We start from the raw sequence: 21,913 nt of genomic DNA on the forward strand, positions 1-21,913 counted from the left end.
TATGCTAGTGAAGGTCTTTACTTTTTCTGCAACAATTCTCATAGTCACAGAGCTCTTCCTATAAATAGCATGGATTGGGTATAAGCAAGTGGACTTCACAGTTGTAATGCTCAGGTGGAGGTTTGTGAGTTGATGGGTTAACAATAGACACACTGAAATTATCAACAGGTCTATTCTTTGTATGGCTGGAAGTGATTACCACCCTTTTTCAGCAAGTCTTAAGGACCCTTATGGTTGGTGCCAATTCTACTTTAGTGTAGGATCTGTTGGCATACTTGTGTGATTGTGCTTAATTCTGCATGCTTTGGGAACAAGTACCATTAATGTGGAAGCTTGCAATCTGAATATGCTTTGAGAAGGGATAGTTAAGGGGAACTTGGCTGCCTCCTAACCACCTTCAGTAGGGATATGTCTGCTGTAGAACGTAGCACGGTATCTTTGCAGCCCCGGGTCAACTGTATTATTACTGTTGCATAACTATCATTAGATGCCGTATGTCTAAGAATTAAAAACATTGGCTTCACAATGAAGGCTGCTCTTTGTCAGGTAGAACAATACATTTCCCCTTTGTGTGGGTTCTTGAGTTATTTTTCAAAAAGACCTTAGAGTGTCCAAAAAACTTTGATCTATACATACTCCATGATTGAAGTTTTCACATCTGACCATGTTTCCTTACCTGCTGTACTTGAGAAAACACCTCCATCACCACTGGAAGTCAATTCTCTACCGGGCCATCCTCCACTAAGTAGATGGGGAAAGTTGCCTACTGATGGAATTCTTAGAAAAGGACTTTGAAAGTTCTTCCTGCCATATTTCCATTTTAAATAGAGGAATTGTCATAGTGAGAACAATAGTCCACCCAATTATAAATAGGTCACAGCCTTCTCATGAATGCTAGGTTTTATTCACTACAGAGACAGTGATGGCTGTTGCAGCCATTTACATCTACACAATGACATACACGGTGAGAGAAGGGATGTTGCACTGCAGCTTCTTATTCTTCATACTGTTAATAAAAAAACAGAAAGTATGTTTCAGAGTAGCTTGCAGGAACTTCGCGGAGTCCCAACCGCTCCCTCAGTCTTTTCCTTCCAAGTTGCAATCCAAGGATGCAGCCACTGCTCTTGAGTGCTGACTTGTCCTACTTTCCTGGAGTGGTAGAGCTTGGTCATCTTCCAAATAATATTAAACCATAGCTTAGCACTATGTGTGAACCCTGCCCTGCACCTTAACTTTGAATTGTTTACTGCTAATAAACCATGATCCAAAGCCATGGTTGTTTGTTGGCTTATGAATCCTGGTTTGTTTTAACTGGCTTAGTAATATGTGAACCCAGTAGCTTAATGCTGGCTGGTTTGTCTACCCCTTTCCAGAAGCTCTCCAAACTACAGAGGCATAAGGAAAGAGCAGCTGGAAAATAAAATAAACCAGATAAACAAGGCATGGCTTATCATCTGGCTTAGTGGTGGGTGGGTGTGGTCCAAGCTATCTAGAAACCACTAGATTTAGCTGGCTCGGTTATTCTCTATCACTAGCATTCAAAACAAAAAGATTTGCATCCCCCTCCAGTAAGCCATCCTCACAAGCTTTGTGGTAGCTTAGCCTTTACCTTCAGAGGTACAACTTCCCTAGTGCGAATCCGCAGTTTGTTCACTTGTGTCTCTGCGATATCTGCCCGCTCTTCAGCATCATCCAGCTCGTGCTGCACCTTGCGGTATTTCACAAGGTTGGAGTTGGCTTGCTGCTCCTAAGAAGGAAAGACAGGGATGGATGTAGACAGCAGAACTGGTAGTGGCCCTGTGATTAGATACCCCTGTGGCAAGTATGGTCTGCTTAGACACATGGAAAAAGGTTTGCAGGCAGGTGTGAGTGTGAATTTGCCCTTGTGCCTTCAGAGCCTATAGCATGGGTGGGGAATTTTTTTAGCCCAAGGGGTAGCACTGCCTTATGGACATCCTTCCACAGGCCATATGCTAGTGGTGGTAAAGGCTACTTTCCAGCCATGCAAAACACTTGAGGAAGGCTTGGAGCAGGATTGGTGAAGGGTGTGGCGAGCCACATTTCCCCCCTGGGCCAGCGATTCCTCATATATAAGCCCAATAAGAGCAATAAGGTGCAGGGGCAATGAAGGCTGATTTGCCCTAAGCACATGAGAATGACATGTTAAGGTGTCAGAGCTCCTGTTGTGTCACTTTTTGAATATGATTCTTGCTTTGAATTAACTGCAGCAACACATGGGGAATGTAGACAGTAGGGTTCCCACAAGACCAGCGGGAGCTGTGAGTAAAGGCAGCACGTTTTCTGCTGCCTGTAAGTCTCTGCCCGTGCAGAGCCACACTTACTGCCTCCTCAAACTGGCGCTTGTAACTCTTGACTTTGCTCTGCAGTTTGTCAATCAGTTCCTGCATCCGTGCCAGGTTCTTCCTGTCCTCTTCAGTCTGAAAAGCAATAGCAAAGCATGGGATACCTCAGCTCTTCCTGTCAGTGATTCTCTCCCACACTATGCACAGAGATTTTCCCCTTCTGCTCCCTTGGAGCTTCACCTTCCCTAGATTAATCCAGCCCCTCCTTGATCTCCAGATCCAGTAGCATGTGGTCCTCCATATGTTGGAACTTGCCACATTTTTCAGTCACCCTTGCATTGTTGTTGGGATGAGGAAGGGGAATACATGGGGGCAGACCTTTAAAGCCCCCCCCCCCCACTTATGGCGCAGCTCTACCGCTAATAAAACAAGGGGCTGGGAAATTGGTGTGAAGCTGCTGAGGCTTGTACCTGATAGGTCAGTTCTTTGATCCTGCGCTCATACTTGCGAATACCCTTCTGAGTATCTGCATACTTCTTTTGTTCTACATCCAATTCACCCTCCAGTTCACGCACCTGAAAAGAACAAATAGGGTGGCTTAGGTTCCTTTACACCTCTCTTTACTTGACTCAGAGACCTAGAATGAAGGATATAATTGTCACACTCGGCAAGGCAGTAGGAATTCATATGTGTCAGGGGTTTAGGAGCAGAGGCACGGGCAAGGGAGGAAACAGAGAGCGAAGGGGAGGAGGCAGAAGAAAAGATGAGTGATGACGACGACCCGAGATCTCCTAGTCTTTCCAGTGAATCAGAGGATTCACAGAAAGGAGCACCAGTGGCCAGGGCAAGGGGGGCACCCCAGGAAGATAGAGCCAGAAGGGACTCAGGGGGGAGCAGCTGGAAATCGGGACCAGCGTCACCGCCAGGAAGCAGGGAAGAGGAATGGAGCCAGGGGGGAAGCGCTGGCAGCTCACCACAGGAGGGAGGGCATGAGTCAGGAGTGGCCACACCTCCATCGGGGAGCGAAGAAACGGTTAAGAGGAAGGTGGAAGGTTGGGCGCGCGCGCCAAGTTCAAATGCAGAGGAAGGCGGCGCAGTAAGCAGCCCCGAAAGGGAACCAGGTCCTAAAGCCCGGCGCAAGGAGGCAGGAGGGTCCGGGTCAGCGTCAGAAGAATCCCGGAAGGAGGAGGCCCCGGGGGGTAGAGGGACCCAGAGGAGGACAGTCAGGCGGAAAAGGTGGAGCAAGGCTAGGATATTAAGTTGGTGCTCACGGGGCGGAGACTCAGACGGAGCTTCGCCGATCTAGCTACTAGACGTAGAGTTTGCGCGCAGCAGCGTGAGAATGGAAACTGTAATTCAATAAAGACTTTTACTTAATGACCGCTGGCTAGCGTGATCCTCTGTGAGCTAGGATCTTCAAGCAGCTCTGACAGTAAGCTCCGTCTCCTCATTGTGGGCATCTACAGCCTCGAGGAGGGGAGAGAAACAGGTGCCTACTAGCGAGCTCACGAACGGCAGACGACATGACGGCTGAGCAGCAGATAGAGGACCTCAGAAAAGCAGTGGCACAACTGAACGCCGAGGTTCTCGCATCCAGGAAGAGAGAGGAGGAGGCAGCTGCCGCCTGCAGGGATCTCCAGGTCAGGTTAGACGTGCTGACAAAGCAGACACCCCGGCAGGAGGGAATTGGGTTGGCGAGACGGGCAGGCGGGCTAGTCTCTCACTTCGATGGGAACCTGCAACAGTATCCCAACTTTAGAGCCGACGTACTGTGCGCACTGCAACTGCTGCATAAAGACTTTAGAGATGAACAAGAGAGAGTGGGGTTCATCATGTCCCATCTGCATGGGGATGCGAAAGCATGGCTACGCAATTTATGGAGAGATAAGGATCCGGCGCTCCAGAATGCGGATGCCTTTATTAAAGCGATGGATGGGTGCTTTTTATCAAGTATTGACGTGGATCTTGCACGGAAGGAGGTGCATGGGCTGAGACAAGGGAGGGCCAGCGTCAGGCAGTATCATGCCCGCTTTTTCGCCTTGGTCAGTGCCCTGGAATGGGACAGAGATTCGGCTCCTGTAAGAGACCTCTTTTGGGAGGGGCTGCACAACTCGATTAAAGATGAGATCGCGAGGGGGGAGAGACCCCGAACCACCCAGGAGGTTGTTCAGAGGGCACTGGCAGTGGGGGTGAGGCTGGAAGGACGTCCGTGGAGCAGGGACGAAGGGCGTGGAGGGCGCGAACCAGCCGGGGGCCCCTCCTTCCTTCCCAGAGAAGCAGCGCGGGCGCAATCCACGCCTCCGCCAGGAGGAGGAGCCGAACCTATGGAGGTTGGAGGTGCAAGGGCTCAGTCAGCAACCAGAGCCCTAGCACCGGCAGCAGTGAAAGCGAAGCCTCCTAGAGGGAACAGGAAGTGTTACGTCTGTGAGGAACCAGGGCATATGGCAAAAGAGTGTCCCCAGAGGCCCCACAAGCTCACTGCAGCCTCAGCAATGGTGACTGCAGCAACGCAGCAAGGAGGACCACAGCAGGGAAACGACGCAGTCTGGCTGGAGGAAGAGGCACTGGGGCCCAGCCAGACGTGTTAGTGACGCAGTCCCCAGAAATTTTGCAGCCCGTGAACCCCCTCCCGCCCAAACCAGTAGTGCGGCTCACAGCATCTCTCCAGCTGCCCAATGGAATCACCATAGACGTGCCAATCACCATCGACTCAGGCAGCAATGCGGACTTTATAGGGCAGGACTTTGTCGACAGGCACGCTGTGCAGTTGCTGCCAGCCACACTGCCCCTGCAGGTTGTCACGGTGGATGGCAGGGAGCTGCTCGGGGGGCAAGTGGTGAAGCAGACGCCACCAATGGTGATGCGACTTGGGAATCACAGAGAAATCATCAGCTTCAACGTCACTCAACTATCTGACACGCCCGTTGTATTGGGCATGAGTTGGCTGGACAAGCACAGCCCAACGATGGCTTGGTACCAGAGGCAGCTGACCTTCGGCTCTTCCTTTTGTGCTGAACACTGCATCGTGCCCAGGCAGGAAGGAGAGGAAGAGGAATCACAGCTGCTGCTAGGCACGCTGCAAGCGATTCCCCACAAGTACGCTGAGTTTTTGGAAGTTTTCTGCGAGAAGGAGGCAGACAGGCTACCCCCTCACAGACCATATGACTGCAAAATTGACCTGCTGCCGGGGGCGGCGCTGCCTAAAGGGAGACTGTATTCCATGTCAGAGGACGAACTGCAAGAACTCAAGGAGTTCATTGATCATAATTTGCAGCGCGGCTTCATCCGGGAGTCCAAGGCAGTGGGGGGCAGTCCCGTATTCTTTGTTAAGAAGCGGGACACGCCCCAAAAGAGACTCGTAGTGGATTACAGGATTTTGAACAGTGTGACTAGGCCATCGGACTTCCCCATGCCCCGAATTGACGACCTCCTCGCGAAGGTACGGAAGGGCAGAGTGTTCACCAAGTTGGACCTGCGGGGGGCGTACAACCTCATTCGCATGCGGGAGGGTGATGAGTGGAAGACAGCCATGTTCACGCCCCTGGGGACCTACGAATATAGAGTTATGCCTTTTGGATTGCAAAATGGCTCCCACGTTTTTCAAGCATTTATGCATCACGTGTTGGCGGGACTTCTCTACAAGACGTGCGTCTGTTTCTTAGATGACATCCTGATCTTTTCGGAGTCGCAGCAGGAGCATGACAAGCACGTCAAGGAAGTGCTGAGCAGGCTAAAGCAACATAGGCTCTACGCCAAGCTGGAGAAGTGCCAATTTGACGTGACGGAGGTGGATTTTCTGGGCTACAAGCTGTCTGACAAGGGGCTCGCCATGGACAGCGCCAAGGTTCGAGCGGTGTTGGATTGGAAGAGCCCGCGCAACCGGAAGGAGGTCCAACGGTTTGTCGGCTTTGCGAACTTCTATCGCAAGTTTATCAAGGGCTTCGCGATGCAGACGGCGGCCATCACAGACACGCTTAGCTCCAAGAAAAAGAAGTTCATTTGGACAGAGCAGGCGGAGCAGTCCTTTCAGGCACTCAAGCGTCTCTTCGCGTCGGAAGAGCAGCTGCTTCATGTCAACCCCAGCAAGCCGATGAGGGTGGAGACAGACGCTTCGGACAGAGCCGTGGGGGCGGTCCTGCTGCAGAAAGACCCGCAGGGGGTGTGGCGACCGGGAGCGTTTTACTCCAGGAAGCTCAGCAAGTCCGAGCAGAACTACACCATATGGGACAGGGAGTTGCTGGCCATTCATGCAGCGTTCAAGGCGTGGAGGCACTTTCTGATCGGCGCCAAGCACACGGTGCAGGTTTGCACGGACCACAAGAATCTAGAGCACTGGCGCACGGCACAGTTCCTGAACCAGAGGCAGATACGTTGGGCTGAGTTCTTTGCGAACTTCGACTTCCGAATAGAGTATGTCCCGGGGGACACCAACATCATGGCAGACGCTCTCTCCCGTAAACCACAGTATCTGGAGGACGCAACACCAGCGGCCGCCATGCACATCTTCGCACCGACAGTGTGGGCGTGCGCCGCGGCGACCGTGGACCTAGAGGCGGTGCGGCGAGCGTTGCAGGGGGACTCCTTCGCACAAGCAAAGATGGCAGAGGTGCAAAGGGGCAAGGCAGCGGCCGACGGTTTCCAGCTAAGAGATGGATTGCTCATCCGTAAAGGGGCCATCTACGTGCCGGGAGACGAACTTCGAGCCAAGGTGTTGCAGCAGCTGCACGACGCGCCCACGGCCGGGCACTTTGGCAAGGAGAAGACGGTGGAATTAGTAGCCAGGGATTTCTGGTGGCCTGGAATGAGAGGGGAGGTCGCAGACTACGTGGCGAGGTGTGACACCTGCCAGAGGGCCAAACCAGTGCACAAACCGCCGGCCGGACTGTTGGAACCGCTGCAAACTCCGGTCGAACCTTGGGAAAGGGTGGCCCTGGACTTTGTCACGGATCTGCCCAGCTCAAGGGGCAAGACGGCAGTGCTGGTGGTGGTGGACCTGTTTTCCAAGATGGCGCATTTCATCCCGTGTGCTAAGGTGGCCACGGCGGAGCAAACCGCCAAACTGTTCATAGACCACGTGTTCAAGGTTCACGGTCTGCCACGGTCTATTCTGTCCGACCGCGGGCGGCAGTTCATCTCGAACTTCTGGCAGAAGCTGATGGGCTTCCTGAACGTCAAGATCAACCTGGCGTCGGCGAGACACCCGCAGACCAACGGGCAAGCGGAGCGGGTCAATGCCATCATGCAGCAGTACCTGAGATGTTATGCAAATCAACAGCCTGCGACGTGGGTGGATTACCTGCCGCTTGCAGAGTTCGCCTACAACAACACGAAGCACGTATCCACGGGGGTCACGCCGTTCTTCGCCAACAACGGGAGGCACCCCAGAACCTTCCCGGGACTGGAAAGAATGGGGGAGGGGGAGCCGCAGACAGCAGATGCGTTCGCGTCGGAGCTGCAGGAAGTCCACGATCAGCTGAGGCGCCACCTGGAGCTGGCCAAGCACGCATACAAGGTACAAGCAGACAAGCACAGAAGGGTTGGAGAAGAGCTCCACGTGGGAGACTGGGTTTGGTTAGCGGCCCACGCAGTGCCGGCCAGGTCGTTGGCCAAGAAGAAACTAGGGCATAAACAACTGGGGCCCTACCAAGTCGAAGAGCAGGTCAACCCGGTAGCTTTCAGACTGGCACTTCCGGAGGGTTCCAGAATGCATCCGGTATTCCACAGATCGGTGCTCACTCCCTACAAGGCACCGCACAGGTTCCAGGAACCCGGAACGGCGCCGAGTCCGGCCAGAGACAGAACAGGGCACGCGGGAGCGGCACAGAAGGAGCGCATCAACGAAGTCACGGAGATTTTGGACTCCAGATGGGGGGAAGAGGGGGTAGAATACTTTCTCGCCAAGGAGGGCACCCCGGCCAGTGCGAACAGCTGGGTGCCGGGCTACGCCTTAGACGAACCTCTGCTCAAAGACGAGTTTCATGCCCTCTTCCCACATAGACCTATGCCAGCAGACTTTTTCGACGACTGGCTTTTCACGCCCACGCTTTCGGCCAGCACGTTCCGGGGGTTCGACTCGGACGAGGAGCCGACACGAGACGTCCGTTCCCCGGAGGGGTCACCCTCGGGATCCGCCTCAGAACCCTCGTATTGGTGGGACGATAGGCCAGAGGAGCAGTTCCGCAGAAAGTGGCTGGAATGCTCAGGACGAGCAACGCCGCCAGGAGGAAGTGAGGGAGAGACGGACATGGACATTTTCGGGGACGACCCTGGTTTCGAGCACGGCGGCACAGAGATGGAAGCGGAGGTGACCGTCGTCGACGAGAGCAGGGAGGAAGAACCGGAAGACTTCAGATGGAGGCCCGCCACGGGAAGCGACCGATATCCGACGTTCGTCCCTTTGCAACAGCAGCCCCCAGCTCCAGCACCGGAAGGAGGGGAGGGGGGAATGGGGGGCTTCGGGGGGGGGGGATGGATGTCAGGGGTTTAGGAGCAGAGGCACGGGCAAGGGAGGAAACAGAGAGCGAAGGGGAGGAGGCAGAAGAAAAGATGAGTGATGACGACGACCCGAGATCTCCTAGTCTTTCCAGTGAATCAGAGGATTCACAGAAAGGAGCACCAGTGGCCAGGGCAAGGGGGGCACCCCAGGAAGATAGAGCCAGAAGGGACTCAGGGGGGAGCAGCTGGAAATCGGGACCAGCGTCACCGCCAGGAAGCAGGGAAGAGGAATGGAGCCAGGGGGGAAGCGCTGGCAGCTCACCACAGGAGGGAGGGCATGAGTCAGGAGTGGCCACACCTCCATCGGGGAGCGAAGAAACGGTTAAGAGGAAGGTGGAAGGTTGGGCGCGCGCGCCAAGTTCAAATGCAGAGGAAGGCGGCGCAGTAAGCAGCCCCGAAAGGGAACCAGGTCCTAAAGCCCGGCGCAAGGAGGCAGGAGGGTCCGGGTCAGCGTCAGAAGAATCCCGGAAGGAGGAGGCCCCGGGGGGTAGAGGGACCCAGAGGAGGACAGTCAGGCGGAAAAGGTGGAGCAAGGCTAGGATATTAAGTTGGTGCTCACGGGGCGGAGACTCAGACGGAGCTTCGCCGATCTAGCTACTAGACGTAGAGTTTGCGCGCAGCAGCGTGAGAATGGAAACTGTAATTCAATAAAGACTTTTACTTAATGATCGCTGGCTAGCGTGATCCTCTGTGAGCTAGGATCTTCAAGCAGCTCTGACAATATGGATGTTCGTATGTCACACTAGGAAGACGTTAGAGGGGACTTGCCTATATACTCCCACATTCTAGATCCCTGCAGGAACCTTGTAGCTGAGATTTTGTCAACTCTGGGCTGAGTACCCTGAGCATCTTGTCTTCCTATGACAGGATATAACTGGAAGAGAAGAGGCCAACTTGCACTATTCTCTAGGCCTATCCTTGGTGATTCCCTCTCAACTAGGACCTTCTCTCAAATAAAAACCTAGCATCTTGTAGGGATATTGGTGAACACAGTATTTCATTCGGTGTCAAGGGAATTCAAACAATGGGACCAGAACAAATCATGCAAGGGCATTTGGCAATTTAATTTTCTGCATTTTTTTTATCCTACTCATGAGCAATAGAGGGGAAATGAAGGTAACAGGAAATGGTTGAGTTGGAGCCTCCTAAGTCAACACATTTCCAAGCTGTTTCCTAGAACCATGAGGGCTAGAATCCTCATATTATTGGAATGACAAATTCTCCCTGCAGATGTACAGCATGAGTACAGCCCAAGTTATGATGAAGCATTCTTGGGATGCTTAGCATAGCAGGTAGTGGGGCTCAAACTTGTATGAGCATGAGGGATTTAGGATAAGCAGCTCTGGGTTGGGCTCAAAGGAACACTTCCGCAGCATTCAGTCGGAAAACCAAGAGTGGCATTGGGAAAGGATTTTGCCAGAAGGATCTATCTAGTGGCTTCAGAGTTGGCAGAGTTCAGATTTTTATTAATCCCTCCTCCTCGCCTTGTGGATCATAGATGGCTGCTGCAAGAAAAAATGTTACATTCCCCTTGTTCTCACCCTGGCTTCCAGTTTTTGGATCTGCTTCTTGCCTCCTTTCAGGGCAATCTGCTCAGCCTCATCCAGCCGCATCTGCAGGTCCTTGATGGTCTGTTCCATATTCTTCTTCATCCGCTCCAAATGGGCACTTGTGTCTTGCTCCTTCTTCAGTTCCTCTGCCATCATGGCTGCCTGGTGGGACAAAGGGCAAAGAGTCCATGTAGCATCTGGAGGTCTGCAACAGATGCAGGGTGAGATAGTCCAGCACACATACTAGCACAGCTTAAGCCTACCCAGACACAAGTGAAAGTGAACCTCTCTGTATTATCCATAGCTGTGTTCAGACTCCACTACCCATTCAACCAATCAGGTAATATTGCAATCATCAACCTTATAACAAATCCCTCCTCCACAATCTGTCTTCATGCTCATCAAGTTCTTCACTTATGTTAACAGCCATTGTCTATCCCCAACTGGGAGTTCCCCCTGGTTTATCTCCTCTCCTGTACCAAAATTACCAAGGCTCAGCCCCTTAGTTCCTAAAGCAGAGATAGGTAATAGAGTGTCCTCCAGATGTTGTGAGCTAAAACTCCCATCAGCCCCAGCCAGCCTGGTCACAGATGATGGGAGTTGTAGTCTACAAGACCTGGAGGACACCACTTTGTCCAAAGGTGCTGCAGATCACTCACCTTCTCTAACCCTCAGGTGTCCTGCCTCTCTTGTCCTGCTACTTCAGCAGCACCTTACCACTGGCCAGGCCATGCCCTCCTCACATCATCTACTTCAGCTGCTGATTCCTAAGTGCTGTGGCAGCATCAAGAATGCCACCTACAAAAAGGGATGCTGTAGGCAACCACCTGTTAACACAGAGGCATTGCCAGCTCTAGCCAGTCATTACACAGAGAGCATGGAGATGCTCTGGTGAATATGTGATAGTGAAGCTGCCAGCTCTGTAGGTAATTTCGTGTAATGAGACAAAACCTCTGTTAACTACAAGAGCTGAAACAAACGTTTTATTGAGTGGACAGTTGTCAAAATTTGGACATTTTAAAATGTACATTTCACAATTTAGATTGATATCCAAAAGCCAACATCTGACTTTCAGAGAATCAGCATTTGAAATTGGGCTGCTTTTTGTTGTTGCTTTTTGTCTGTTCAAAGGGTGTTTCTGGCTTAATATATACTAAACAAGCATTATTGTAACAGGACCAGTGCAAGAGTCCCTCTCAAGGGCTTCCAATCTCTTACATCCGTGATGGCTTTCTTGGCCTTCTCTTCCGCATTCCGGCATTCCTGCACTGCCTCCTCCACCTCAGTGCTCAGCTGAGAGATGTCTGCCTCCATCTTCTTCTTTTGGTTAATCAGACCTGTGTTCTGGGAGAGAAAGGGACCGTGGAAATGAACTCGCCATGACATTAGGAACAAAGGGTGCTAACAAATACTCCATTTAGCCATGGGTTGTGTGGTCTGACTGAGAAGCAGCTCTTCACACTCGCAAGCAGAGAGTCTTTCCTGACCCCGGCTCCTTTTGACCCTTTTAACTGGAGATATCAGGGACTGAACCTGGGAGAGTCTGCATGCAAACTGGTTCACTTTAAGTTCCATATTGGAAAAACAGGAGGATATAAATGGAGTAAATACAAAACGCAAAGAAATAGATCTCTTCCTGGGCTTAAAAAAAAAACCTAAATCAAGTTTATCTTCCCCAATTCCTTGAGATAACACCCCCTTTCTATGTAAACAAGAAAATACAGGGTCTTCTAGCCATATCCTCTTCTTTCTACATGGGGCTATTCATAGGACACAGTTTCTCATGAGCCCAAGCGAGAAATTATCCCCAGAAGGAGAGGCAGATCAAGAACCCTGCATTTTTTTCAGGGCTGATTAGAAACAGTTCACTTCAACCATCGATTCAGCACTGAGTCCAGCAGTTGGTATCTCACATGGGAACTCAGCCTCTGCCTCACCTGCGAGTGCAGCAGATTGACTCTTTCCGTGGCCTCCAGCAGCTCCTGCTCAGCCAGCTTCCTTCCACGCTCAGCTTGCTCCAGGGCTGCACGCAGCTCCTCCACCTCAGCCAGCATCAGGTTGTTGCGCCTCTCCAGGGCAGCAGCCTGCTCCTTCAGGTCATCGTTATGGCGCAAGGTGTCATCCAGTTCTATCTGCAAGTCCTGTCAGGCACAACAAGAAAAAAGGGGTCTGATTAATATGAGAGAGAAGCAAGAGCTGGAAGTCTCCTGAGGTCTGCAGAGAACCTTTAAGGGTCTTCAGATACCAGGCCCAAACTCTCTCCTGTCAAAGATTGGGTGTGGCCTGTCTATGAGGAAAGAGGAGTGGGGAACCTGTAGCCCAACAACCGCATGAGGCCTTTGGCCTAATTTCATGCAGGTGGCAAGATGTGGGGGAAAGGGTGTAGCAGAGAGAGAGAGAGAGATTGTGCACTGTGGCCCTATTTACCTCTGGATTTGGCCCACCTACCATCAGCAGTTTGCCCCCGCAGGGCCAATCCAATACACTTTCTGCCTAAGGCAAAGGGCAAGATGGCACCCCCCAATTCCACATACAGAAGTCAACTAGACTCACAGTCTAATCTTACTCTAATATTGGTAATGGAGTAGCATCTTCCATGGCACTTGAGGATAACAGGCTAGTTAAGAGGACACAGGACAGGCAGCATGGCAGACACGGCTCTGTCCTTCAAGGAAATGCTGTCCATCGACAACCGCCACCTGAGGGGCCTAACGGTAGAGCTGGGCTTGGGGGAATGTGATACCAGGGGTATCTGTGGAGCAGCCATGGAGAGAGGCAGAAATACAGGAGAGCTCCAAGAGGCTCACTGAAGACATGTTCCCAACATGGCTGACCTTCATTTGGGCTTGGAGCTGCCGCACCAGTTTCTGAGACTCAGCGGCCTGGCGGTTTGCGTGGCTCAGCTGTATCTCCATCTCATTCAGGTCTCCCTCCATCTTCTTGCGCAGCCTGATGGCCTCATTTCTGGCTTTGGCTTCTGCATCCAGTGAAGCCTGCATGGAGTCCATGGCTCTCTGGTGGTTGCGCCTGGGAGAGTGAAGAAAGATGCTTAAGAAAAGAGGCACTTTATACCCACAAATGCAGTACCGGTGAACCTTCGTCACAACTTTTGTTATCTCAAAGAGGGCTCGCTGTGTAGATTTGCTCTGTGTTGGTTATGAAGGCATCAGAAGGCCCAAACCTATAAAAACCTAACTAGTTTCATAGAACAGCCTGCCACAGTATGTTCTGTTCCTACCTGAGGTTCTCAAATTCTTCATCCTTCTCTGCCAGTTTCCTATCGACATCAGCCTTGATCTGAGACAACTCCAGCTGGATGCGCAGAGTCTTGCTCTCCTCGTGCTCCAGGGCTCCCTAGGAGCAGAAGGAAAGATAAGTACTTCATGGAAAGACTCACCAGAGTCCCGGTCCCCTCAGTCTGCTTCAGCTTATTTTTGAAAAGGCATCAGGGGTGCTGACTAGCCTGAAGCTCATTAGGATATCTAATATTTGTGAGAGACTGGGGCAGCCTTTGCCCACACTCTCTCCCTCATTAACAGCTGTTATAATGAACTTAAAACACTCCTGTTTACCCAGGTGTTTGGTTGCTGTAAGATAACATTAGTTGTTTTTAGGAGCCTTGAACCTTATTAGCTGTGGGGCTATGAGATTGTTCTTAAATGTTGTGTTTTTAATTTAATCGTGTTAGCATTTTAATATTTTGGTGTTTGCCACCTTGGGCTTCTCTAGGAGGAAGGCTGAGGTAGAGATGTAATAAAAATAAAATAAAATAAAATAAACCTGGCACCATGTTGGCAAAGGCCATAAGTGTACTTTCCGACCACTAGATGCCACCGTGGAGCCAGGTAAATGGTCGGCTTCTATGCCTCTTAGTTGTTCCACCTGCTAGGATTCAACACCAAGACAAGGCCAGAAAAAAAATCAACAGCAGCAAGTGATGGATGAGAGGCAAATGTGGGAAAGAGGAAGACGACTTGTCAAAGGCCTGCATGTTAAAAGGATACTGTTTCTAAATGCCACAGTTCTAACATCTATGTGGCTCTATCTAACAGGATCCTTCATGAACACTGTAGGACTTGGGCAATACTTCCTAGATTTGTATTTTCCCATTGGAATATGCACAGACACACTGACATATTTCTCAACTTAAGCAAGGCGCTCCTTTCACTGCTCCAAATCTTTGTGGCCCAGTGTCCCTTGGGTCCTAGACGATGGATTACAACTCCCATGTGGCAAAGCTTTCTGGTCAAAATCCAAAATGAGGAGCAGCACAATGAGCTAGAGCAGGGATGGGGAATCTGTGGCCCTCCAGATGTTGGTGGATTCCAGTCCCCATCAGCTGCTGCTAGCACAGACCAAACTCAGGAATGATGGCAGCAGGAGCCCAACAACTTCTGGGACTCAAGGTTGAAGGACATTGCTACTGCCCCCAGTTCAGTTGGGATATGGCTTGGATTTCACATAATGTGGCCTGACATTGTGGACGGCCACAACGTGAAGCTCTTCCTCTGCTCACAAGCTGGGGACTCACCTCAGCCTCCTCCAGAGCAGCCTGGATTTCATTTTTCTCACTCTCCAGACCTTTCTTCAGCTTCTCCAGCTCATGGATGGTTTTGCCACTCATGCCAATCTGATCAGTCAAGTCAGTGATCTCCTCTGGTAAGGAAGACAGGAATTATAGGCCTGCATGTAGCTGTAGTTGTTTTTAATAATAATAATAATAATAATAATAATAATAATAATAATAATAATAACAACACGTAGCTGGTATTCAGATACTCCACTCATTCAAAATTCCTGGGTGGAATTCAATGCCTGTTCTACTCAGAGTAGACCCACTGGAGTTAATTGACATGACTAAGGTTCATTCATTTCAATAGGTCCACTTTAAGTAGGACTTGGTTGAATTGCACTGTCTATCTCCAAGTGACTGGGGGAAAGGGCGACCAAAATCAAACCCAGAATGGAAGACAAGACAGGACAAAATGCCTAACCCAAAGCTCTGGGTGAGCTCTGCGGAGCTCGCCACATGGGTATGGCTTATGCCATCCTTCGCCAATCTGGTGCTCTCCAGATGTTTTGGTCTAAAATGCCCATCAGCCCCAGCTAAAATCTGGAGAACACGAGACTGGCGAAGGCTGGCTTATGTACTTGGGCCACACACAAATATAAGAGGCTATCAACCCACCAGCACCACCCTTCGTCCAAGGTGCCCCAAACCAGCCTTGCAAATTGGTCCACAGATGAGCCCACACATTCATTAGGCTACTGGTCTTAAGTGGAAGGATAGAGACCCACAAGGAGGGCATGCTTTGACCTTATGTGGGTCACATCAACAGAATCATTATTTTCTTTCTGGTAATGAGGAGAAGGGCAAACTCATTCCCTGAACACTGGTGATCCTGCACAGATTCTCTACCCTGCTTCCACCTCCAGGCCATTACTCCCACACTTTCAAGCATTCTCTTCCATCGTAAGGGCTAGATAGAAGCTATCTTTACAGAAGAAAGAGAATAAACAACACCTGTGCCTGCCCAGTAACAGCTCCTTGGATTGCAAAGTACACTCTTGAATTACCCACAGCCCTGACGATACCTTGCAGGTTCTTGTTTTCGCGTTTGAGAGTCTCTAGATTTTCCAAGGACTCCTCATAGGCGTTCTTGAGCTTGAAGAGCTCTGTGCTGAGGCTGCGGGATTCCTTCTGGGAAGACTCCAGCTCCGACTGTGTCTCCTCGTACTTCTGCTTCCACTCCGCAATGATCCTGTCGAAATTGCGCTGCTTCTTGTCCAAAGCGGCAGCGGCCGAGTTTGCTCTCTCCAGGTCGATTGAAAGGTCCTCGATCTCTGTCTGCAGACGGTGTTTGGTCTTCTCCAGAGAGGAGCACTTGGCATGGGCTGCTTCCACAGCTTCCTCTGCCTCCTGCAGCCGGATGGCCAGCTTCTTCCTGCAAATTATCATGGTTAGCTAGGGAAATAGCTGCTCCTACATGAGCCAGAGATGGAGCTCTAGAAGCAGTACAGATCTCATCCACCTGCTGCAAAGCTTTCCACCTTTCTGTTGAGAAGGATCTTCAAGGGAGAGGGAAGCAACAAACTGGGAAGTGAAACTTGAGGAGGCAGCTGGAGCTCATTATGGCATGCTTCCTCCCTCTTCCTGAAATATATCCCTAACATGGACTTTTCCTGCCTCCTGCTATTGGGTGGCCATTTACACACCATCAAATTTGCATAATTTATATGTATAGATGCAAATTTAGAAAGAATTACTGCAATTTATGTAGAATAAATTGCCTTTCACCATAAAGGGAAAGACTGATCAGGTGACCTGCTGTCTTCTTTCTAGGTGCCAACTGGCAATGGGCAACTTCAAGGTGGTACTTCTCCCTTCTTACGCTTTTTAAAAATCTGGACCAGCCAGCCTTTCAGATAGAGAACACCTCCAAACAGAGAACTGTGCTCTGTGAAGTTGGACACATGGCCATCCTACCTGTTGCACTTAATTGTAAAGGTGCCTTTGGGCAACACTGCAATGCCAAAGCTGCTTCATTTCTGCACAGAATTGGGACAGCACAAAATTTATTCCGCATGCATTGCCACCTCTAGCACTTACTTGGCTTCCTCTAACTCTTCTGTCCTCTGGATGGCGTCTGTCTCGTATTTGGTCCTCCACTGGGCCACTTCTGCATTGGCCTTTGACAGGGACCGCTGGAGCTCTCCCTTGGCCTCCACTTCCTCCTCATACTGCTCCCGCAGAAGGTCACAGTCGTGGCGGGAAGCTTGCAAAGCATGAGCCAGAGCGTTCTTGGACTAGAAGGTTGGAATCGCACGCATTAAAATGGAAACAAGGCCTCTCTCCCTTGTGTGTGTCCATTTATCAAGGAGTAGATAGTTCTAACTCCCCAGTGTGTCAAATGAAGGCTGGGGTTCAATACATTCTGACAGATTATTCTTCAATAAGTTAGGAGCAACTGTTTGTGAAGATGGTTGCCTTCTATGCAAAAAATATACACAGTATGCAGGGTAGGAGGAGCTGGGCTCTTTATGGACACTCACCAAGGGGCCTGTGACAGCCATTGGAGCAGATACTCTTGAGAGCTCAAGATGGATGAGTCAACAAGGAAACCAGTCCACTGACTGGCCATGCCAATCGCCCAACATAAACACCACACCTGCCCTGTCCTGGCTGAACCAGAAGCCATGGTTTTTCTTATTTACAGTCTTTATGGAACGTAGAAGAATCAAGGCTACTGTTGTCTCCCTTTCGAAAAACATCTTTCCCATCAGTTAACATACTGAAAATATTGCTGCAGCTATGGGAGTATAATTTACTGTCTTATTCACTCTCCCCATGGAAATGCAATATAATCTACATTAAAGGGTTCCCTTTATAGCATTATAGCCAAAAAGATGGGGATAGATCTCAAACATGCCCATGAAAGTCCTGTTCCTGAATCCTAAAAATATGCAGACTGTGGTTATTCAGTGGTATAGAAAAGCACTCTGCACATACTCAGAGGCACTTCTCCTTACTATTATTTGATATATTCCAGGATATCTTCTGGGTATTGAAAAATAGTTTCAGGGCCCAAGTGAGCCTCCCCGTAGTACAAATTAAGTCCTGGTTCCCCGTTACCAGCTCTTGACTGCAGGTGTAACCCCAGATGTATAAATGGTCACCTTAGTCTCTTCTTCTAGCTGTCTCTTGAGTTCATCAATGGTTTGCGTAAAGGAAGTCTTGCCGCGACTCAGCTGGTTTATAAAGGACTCCTTCTCTTCAAGAAGCCGGCTAAGTTCTCCTAATTTTGTAAAAAGCCAGATATCCCATTGACATTTCATTAGAGAACTCATCGTTTTCCATTCCTTTGAAATCCAAAATAGCCACACTGCAGTTTTCAGGACTGATCCAACACTGAACACAACTCATTTGAAGGTTATCAGCATGGGCAGGATGCAGACATTGGGTGGTATTCAGTTTGTCAGATGGAACAATCCCCTTCCCCTCCTTCGCATGCTGTTCTAGCAGTTTTCCTGACTCTCTTGAGCTGTTTTTGGGGGGGTGGGGGTGAAGGGGAAGGAAAGCCCTGAAAGTCCTTGTGCAGGCTTCCACTGGTGGGACTCATTAGCCCAACAGATTTTATGAATCCACCCCAATCCCCATAGGATAGATGTTATGAGATCTCAGTCTAATGTTCACCTCAAAAGACTGTAGCCACGTCAATCAAAATGGATTCAGCGCTTTCTCTTGGTGGCTCTAAAATCTAACTTGTTAGAAAGCCGAACCCAATGAATGTAATTAGCTCTGTATTTTCTGAAGCATGCATAACATAATTGCTACCAATTGGCATGAGCTTCATAAAGCTCCAAAATGGTTGATAATTCTAATCTTAGTTATTTATCATTGCAGGAGTGGCATCTTTAGGCAATTGCCAGGGCCTCAGTACCAGGCAGGGCCTTCTAATGATGCCTGCCATGTTCCCCTTTGATTGGTTTTTGGCTCAGCACTACAAGCAAGGCCAGGCAACTGCATCTAGCCAACGTTGTAATGTCCCACAATGCCCCTGACGTAGCATCAGTCACCACAGCTAGATAAATCCACCACGCCACTGACAGTGGAGAGTGGCCCATGAGAGGGCATTTTGCCCAGGGCCTCCCTCAAGCCTGGAGCAACACTCTGAAGTATGTAGACAGACAGCGACTTTTCCGGGGACATTCAATTAGCCTCCTCATGGCCAAGCGAGAATCAAAACCTTCATGCCTCAAGTTCAAACTCAACATGCCAAGATCCCCAAGGCCAATTGTCCAGCATAGATATTCTGCAGCTCTTCGTAGGCAATTTATCTGACATAAGAATATATTGCATCATCAAGGCTACTTATCCAGACTGCTCTCTTCCTGGGGAGATCCAACATGCAAGCAATCAAGCCAGGTATCTAACAGAGGGAGCAACTTTGAAAGCAAAACATACCATTTTCAGTCTGCAGTCTCCCACGCTGGGTGCTGACTTCGGCTAGCTGACGCTGGAGTTCATCCAGCTTTGATTTGGTTTCGCTCAGCTGATCCTCATATGTTCGGCAGAGCTTTTCAGCATTTGCCTGCAACAGGGAAGAAAACTTTGTCTAGATGTCTGAATTGTCAATGCATTAAACAACTGGCTCGAGGCAGAGCCTAGGGCTGGATCATGGCCAGTGAAGAGCTCCAGTGCCCTCATGGTCTGCTCCCTGCACCAGACTTGGCACTTACATGTAGATCACTGTCCCCATCATGCACAGTATACACGGTGCTTCCTAAAAAAAAGGCAGCTACCTTCTTCCCACCCTGACCAGTCAGAAGAAGAGTTTGGATTTGATATCCCGCCTTTCACTCCCTTTAAGGAGTATCAAAGCAGCTAACATTCTCCTTTCCCTTCCTCCCCCACAACAAACCCTCTGTGAGGTGAGTGGGGCTGAGAAACTTCAAAGAAGTGTGACTGGCCCAAGGTCACCCAGCAGCTGCATGTGGAGGAGTGGAGACACGAACCTGGTTCCCCAGATTACGAGACTACCGCTCTTAACCACTACACCACACTGGCTCTCAATGATGTAAACTTGCACGGCAGTGCTGGTCCTTGTCAACTGAGCAAACCAGCAGGGAACCTGTCAAGTTGAGGAACGCTTCAGATCCAGAGAAAGGGAACTGAAATGCTGAAAAAGTGTACCTGATCCACTCCATCTGAACAACCGAACACTGTAATGGACTTCTAAGCTAAAGTCCACCTTAGCTGATTCATTGGGCTTATGGTGATTTTTTGAAGTCAGGAGGAAAATGAAAAATCAAGCTTCTTGAGATGCTGACTTCTGCCTCAGGACCAAATTACTGCTGTATGTGATACCTTCCTCCCTCAAGCCACCTCCTGGCTTAGAGTTGCAGCACTAAACTAGCCCATTCACATTCATGCACGAAAAGCTCTACCTCTGCTCACAACATCTTCTCCTCCTTTCAACACATTAGTGCACAAGGAAGCATCAGCAAATGGCATTCACCTTGTTCTTGGTGAGGTAGTCAATGTTGGATGACAGATCATCCACCTCCATCTTCAACTCGCTCTTCTCCTTCTCCAGCTTCTGCTTCACGCGCTGCAGGTTGTCGATCTGCTCTCCCAGTTCCGCCACAGAATCTGCGTGCTTTTTGCGGAGGGCGGCAGCGGTTGACTCGTGCTGCAACGTGGCCTCCTCCAGGTCTCTGCGCAGCTTCAAGAACTCCGCTTCACGCTTCTTGTTCAGCTCTATCTGGCAAGCCGTGGCGCCACCCGCCTCCTCTAGCCGCTCACTCAGCTCCTCCAGCTCATGCGCCACCTCTGCCCGCTGCTTCTCCACCTTGGCCCTGGCAGCTCGCTCGGCCTCAAGCTCCTCTTCTAGCTCCTCAATGCGGGCCTGCAAGTCGACAAAAGATGGCAGAAACCCCCAGGTAACTCTTCCCAGAATGAAAGGGGGAGGAGAACCCAAAGATTCTGATCAGGGTCAAGTGGCTCTAAGGCTTCTACCTGGGCTTCCAGGTAGAACACATGGATCATTGTGGTACCAAGTGGCCAAGAGCATCTACATTGCAGTGGATTGCAGGAAATTCTTCAAAGGCTGGACCAAATGTTTGCCCCCTTTGACTTTCGGAATAAATGGTGGGCTTGCTCCCCACTTACCCCCCAAAATGTTCAAACCCAGCCCTGCGGCTGTAAAATAAAAAATAAAAAAATCCCTTCCCTTTTTGTGCCTGTTAACATCCAACACTTCCTCTTAGGTTTACCTGGAGCTCTTTAATTTTCTTCTGCAGCTGAATTGCAAGGACTTGCTCATCTTCAATTCTTGAATTTAACTGGTTCATTTCAAAGTCTTTCCTATGAAAGAAAATAAGAACAAGCTGTGTTTATATCGGGACTGAGATAGATGCAATTGTCACTGCTAGGAGACCCAGGGAGGGTTGTTTCTACTCTGGTGGTTTGAAAATGTAAATGGTTTTTTTAAAAATTATGTTTTTTGCGTTGTGGGACAAGACCATCTTGCTGAAAATATCATATAAAGGGGTGTTCACATATTACACACAAGGAGTACGCAATCTGTGTATCTGTGTAACAATAGTTGAGCTGCACACTTGCACAGTTATTCACAAGTTCAACAAGTGTTCAGTCTGTGTACAGAATTAGTTCAGCCGCACAAATCAACAAGTGTATACTCTTTGACACAAACACTTGTTCATGTGCAGAGACAGCTTGTACTTGTGTTCAGTGCAACATATGAATAAGCCTATAAAGGAGCTTAATTCTTTGAACCATGTAGCAATTCACTTGAGTTGAGAGCTGGGGCACAGATGAAGGCAGATTCACCAGCTGCCCCTGCTTTTCTTCATTGAGGGCAGTGATCTGAAGCCATAATGAGCATCTTAGTGGGTTGCACTGTGCAACTCATGCCCTTTCTCTGTTTCTCACTCCAGTAACTGAAGCTTCCAGGAGGACATGGGAAAAAGCAGGAGGGATAAATCCTAAAAACGTGTGCTTAAGTCCCACGGACACAAATCAGACACAATTTCTATTTTCAC

The 21,913-nt window shown here is 49.8% G+C and overlaps 1 protein-coding gene across 2 annotated transcripts in view; it reads right to left on the bottom strand.

Moving 5' to 3' along the window:
- Positions 1-882: 882 nt before the first annotated feature.
- The window catches only part of MYH7B (myosin heavy chain 7B), a 59,439-nt gene continuing 38,408 nt past the window's right edge, over positions 883-21,913 (bottom strand). For both annotated transcript variants that reach the window (XM_081195948.1, XM_081195949.1), the window contains 16 exons: positions 21,125-21,215; positions 20,368-20,757; positions 19,314-19,440; positions 18,026-18,144; positions 16,959-17,155; positions 15,944-16,293; positions 14,880-15,004; positions 13,587-13,702; positions 13,183-13,375; positions 12,286-12,489; positions 11,567-11,692; positions 10,340-10,510; positions 2,774-2,878; positions 2,343-2,438; positions 1,610-1,747; positions 883-1,006 (listed from right to left, as the gene is read on the bottom strand). In XM_081195948.1, the coding sequence (XP_081052074.1) occupies positions 995-1,006; positions 1,610-1,747; positions 2,343-2,438; positions 2,774-2,878; positions 10,340-10,510; positions 11,567-11,692; positions 12,286-12,489; positions 13,183-13,375; positions 13,587-13,702; positions 14,880-15,004; positions 15,944-16,293; positions 16,959-17,155; positions 18,026-18,144; positions 19,314-19,440; positions 20,368-20,757; positions 21,125-21,215 (2,560 nt within the window). In that variant the 3' untranslated portion in view covers positions 883-994. The remainder of the gene's footprint in view (positions 1,007-1,609; positions 1,748-2,342; positions 2,439-2,773; positions 2,879-10,339; positions 10,511-11,566; positions 11,693-12,285; positions 12,490-13,182; positions 13,376-13,586; positions 13,703-14,879; positions 15,005-15,943; positions 16,294-16,958; positions 17,156-18,025; positions 18,145-19,313; positions 19,441-20,367; positions 20,758-21,124; positions 21,216-21,913) is intronic.

This window comes from Podarcis bocagei, assembly GCF_964188305.1.
Source record: "Podarcis bocagei genome assembly, chromosome: 5".
In the NCBI taxonomy this organism is placed as follows: domain Eukaryota; kingdom Metazoa; phylum Chordata; class Lepidosauria; order Squamata; family Lacertidae; genus Podarcis; species Podarcis bocagei.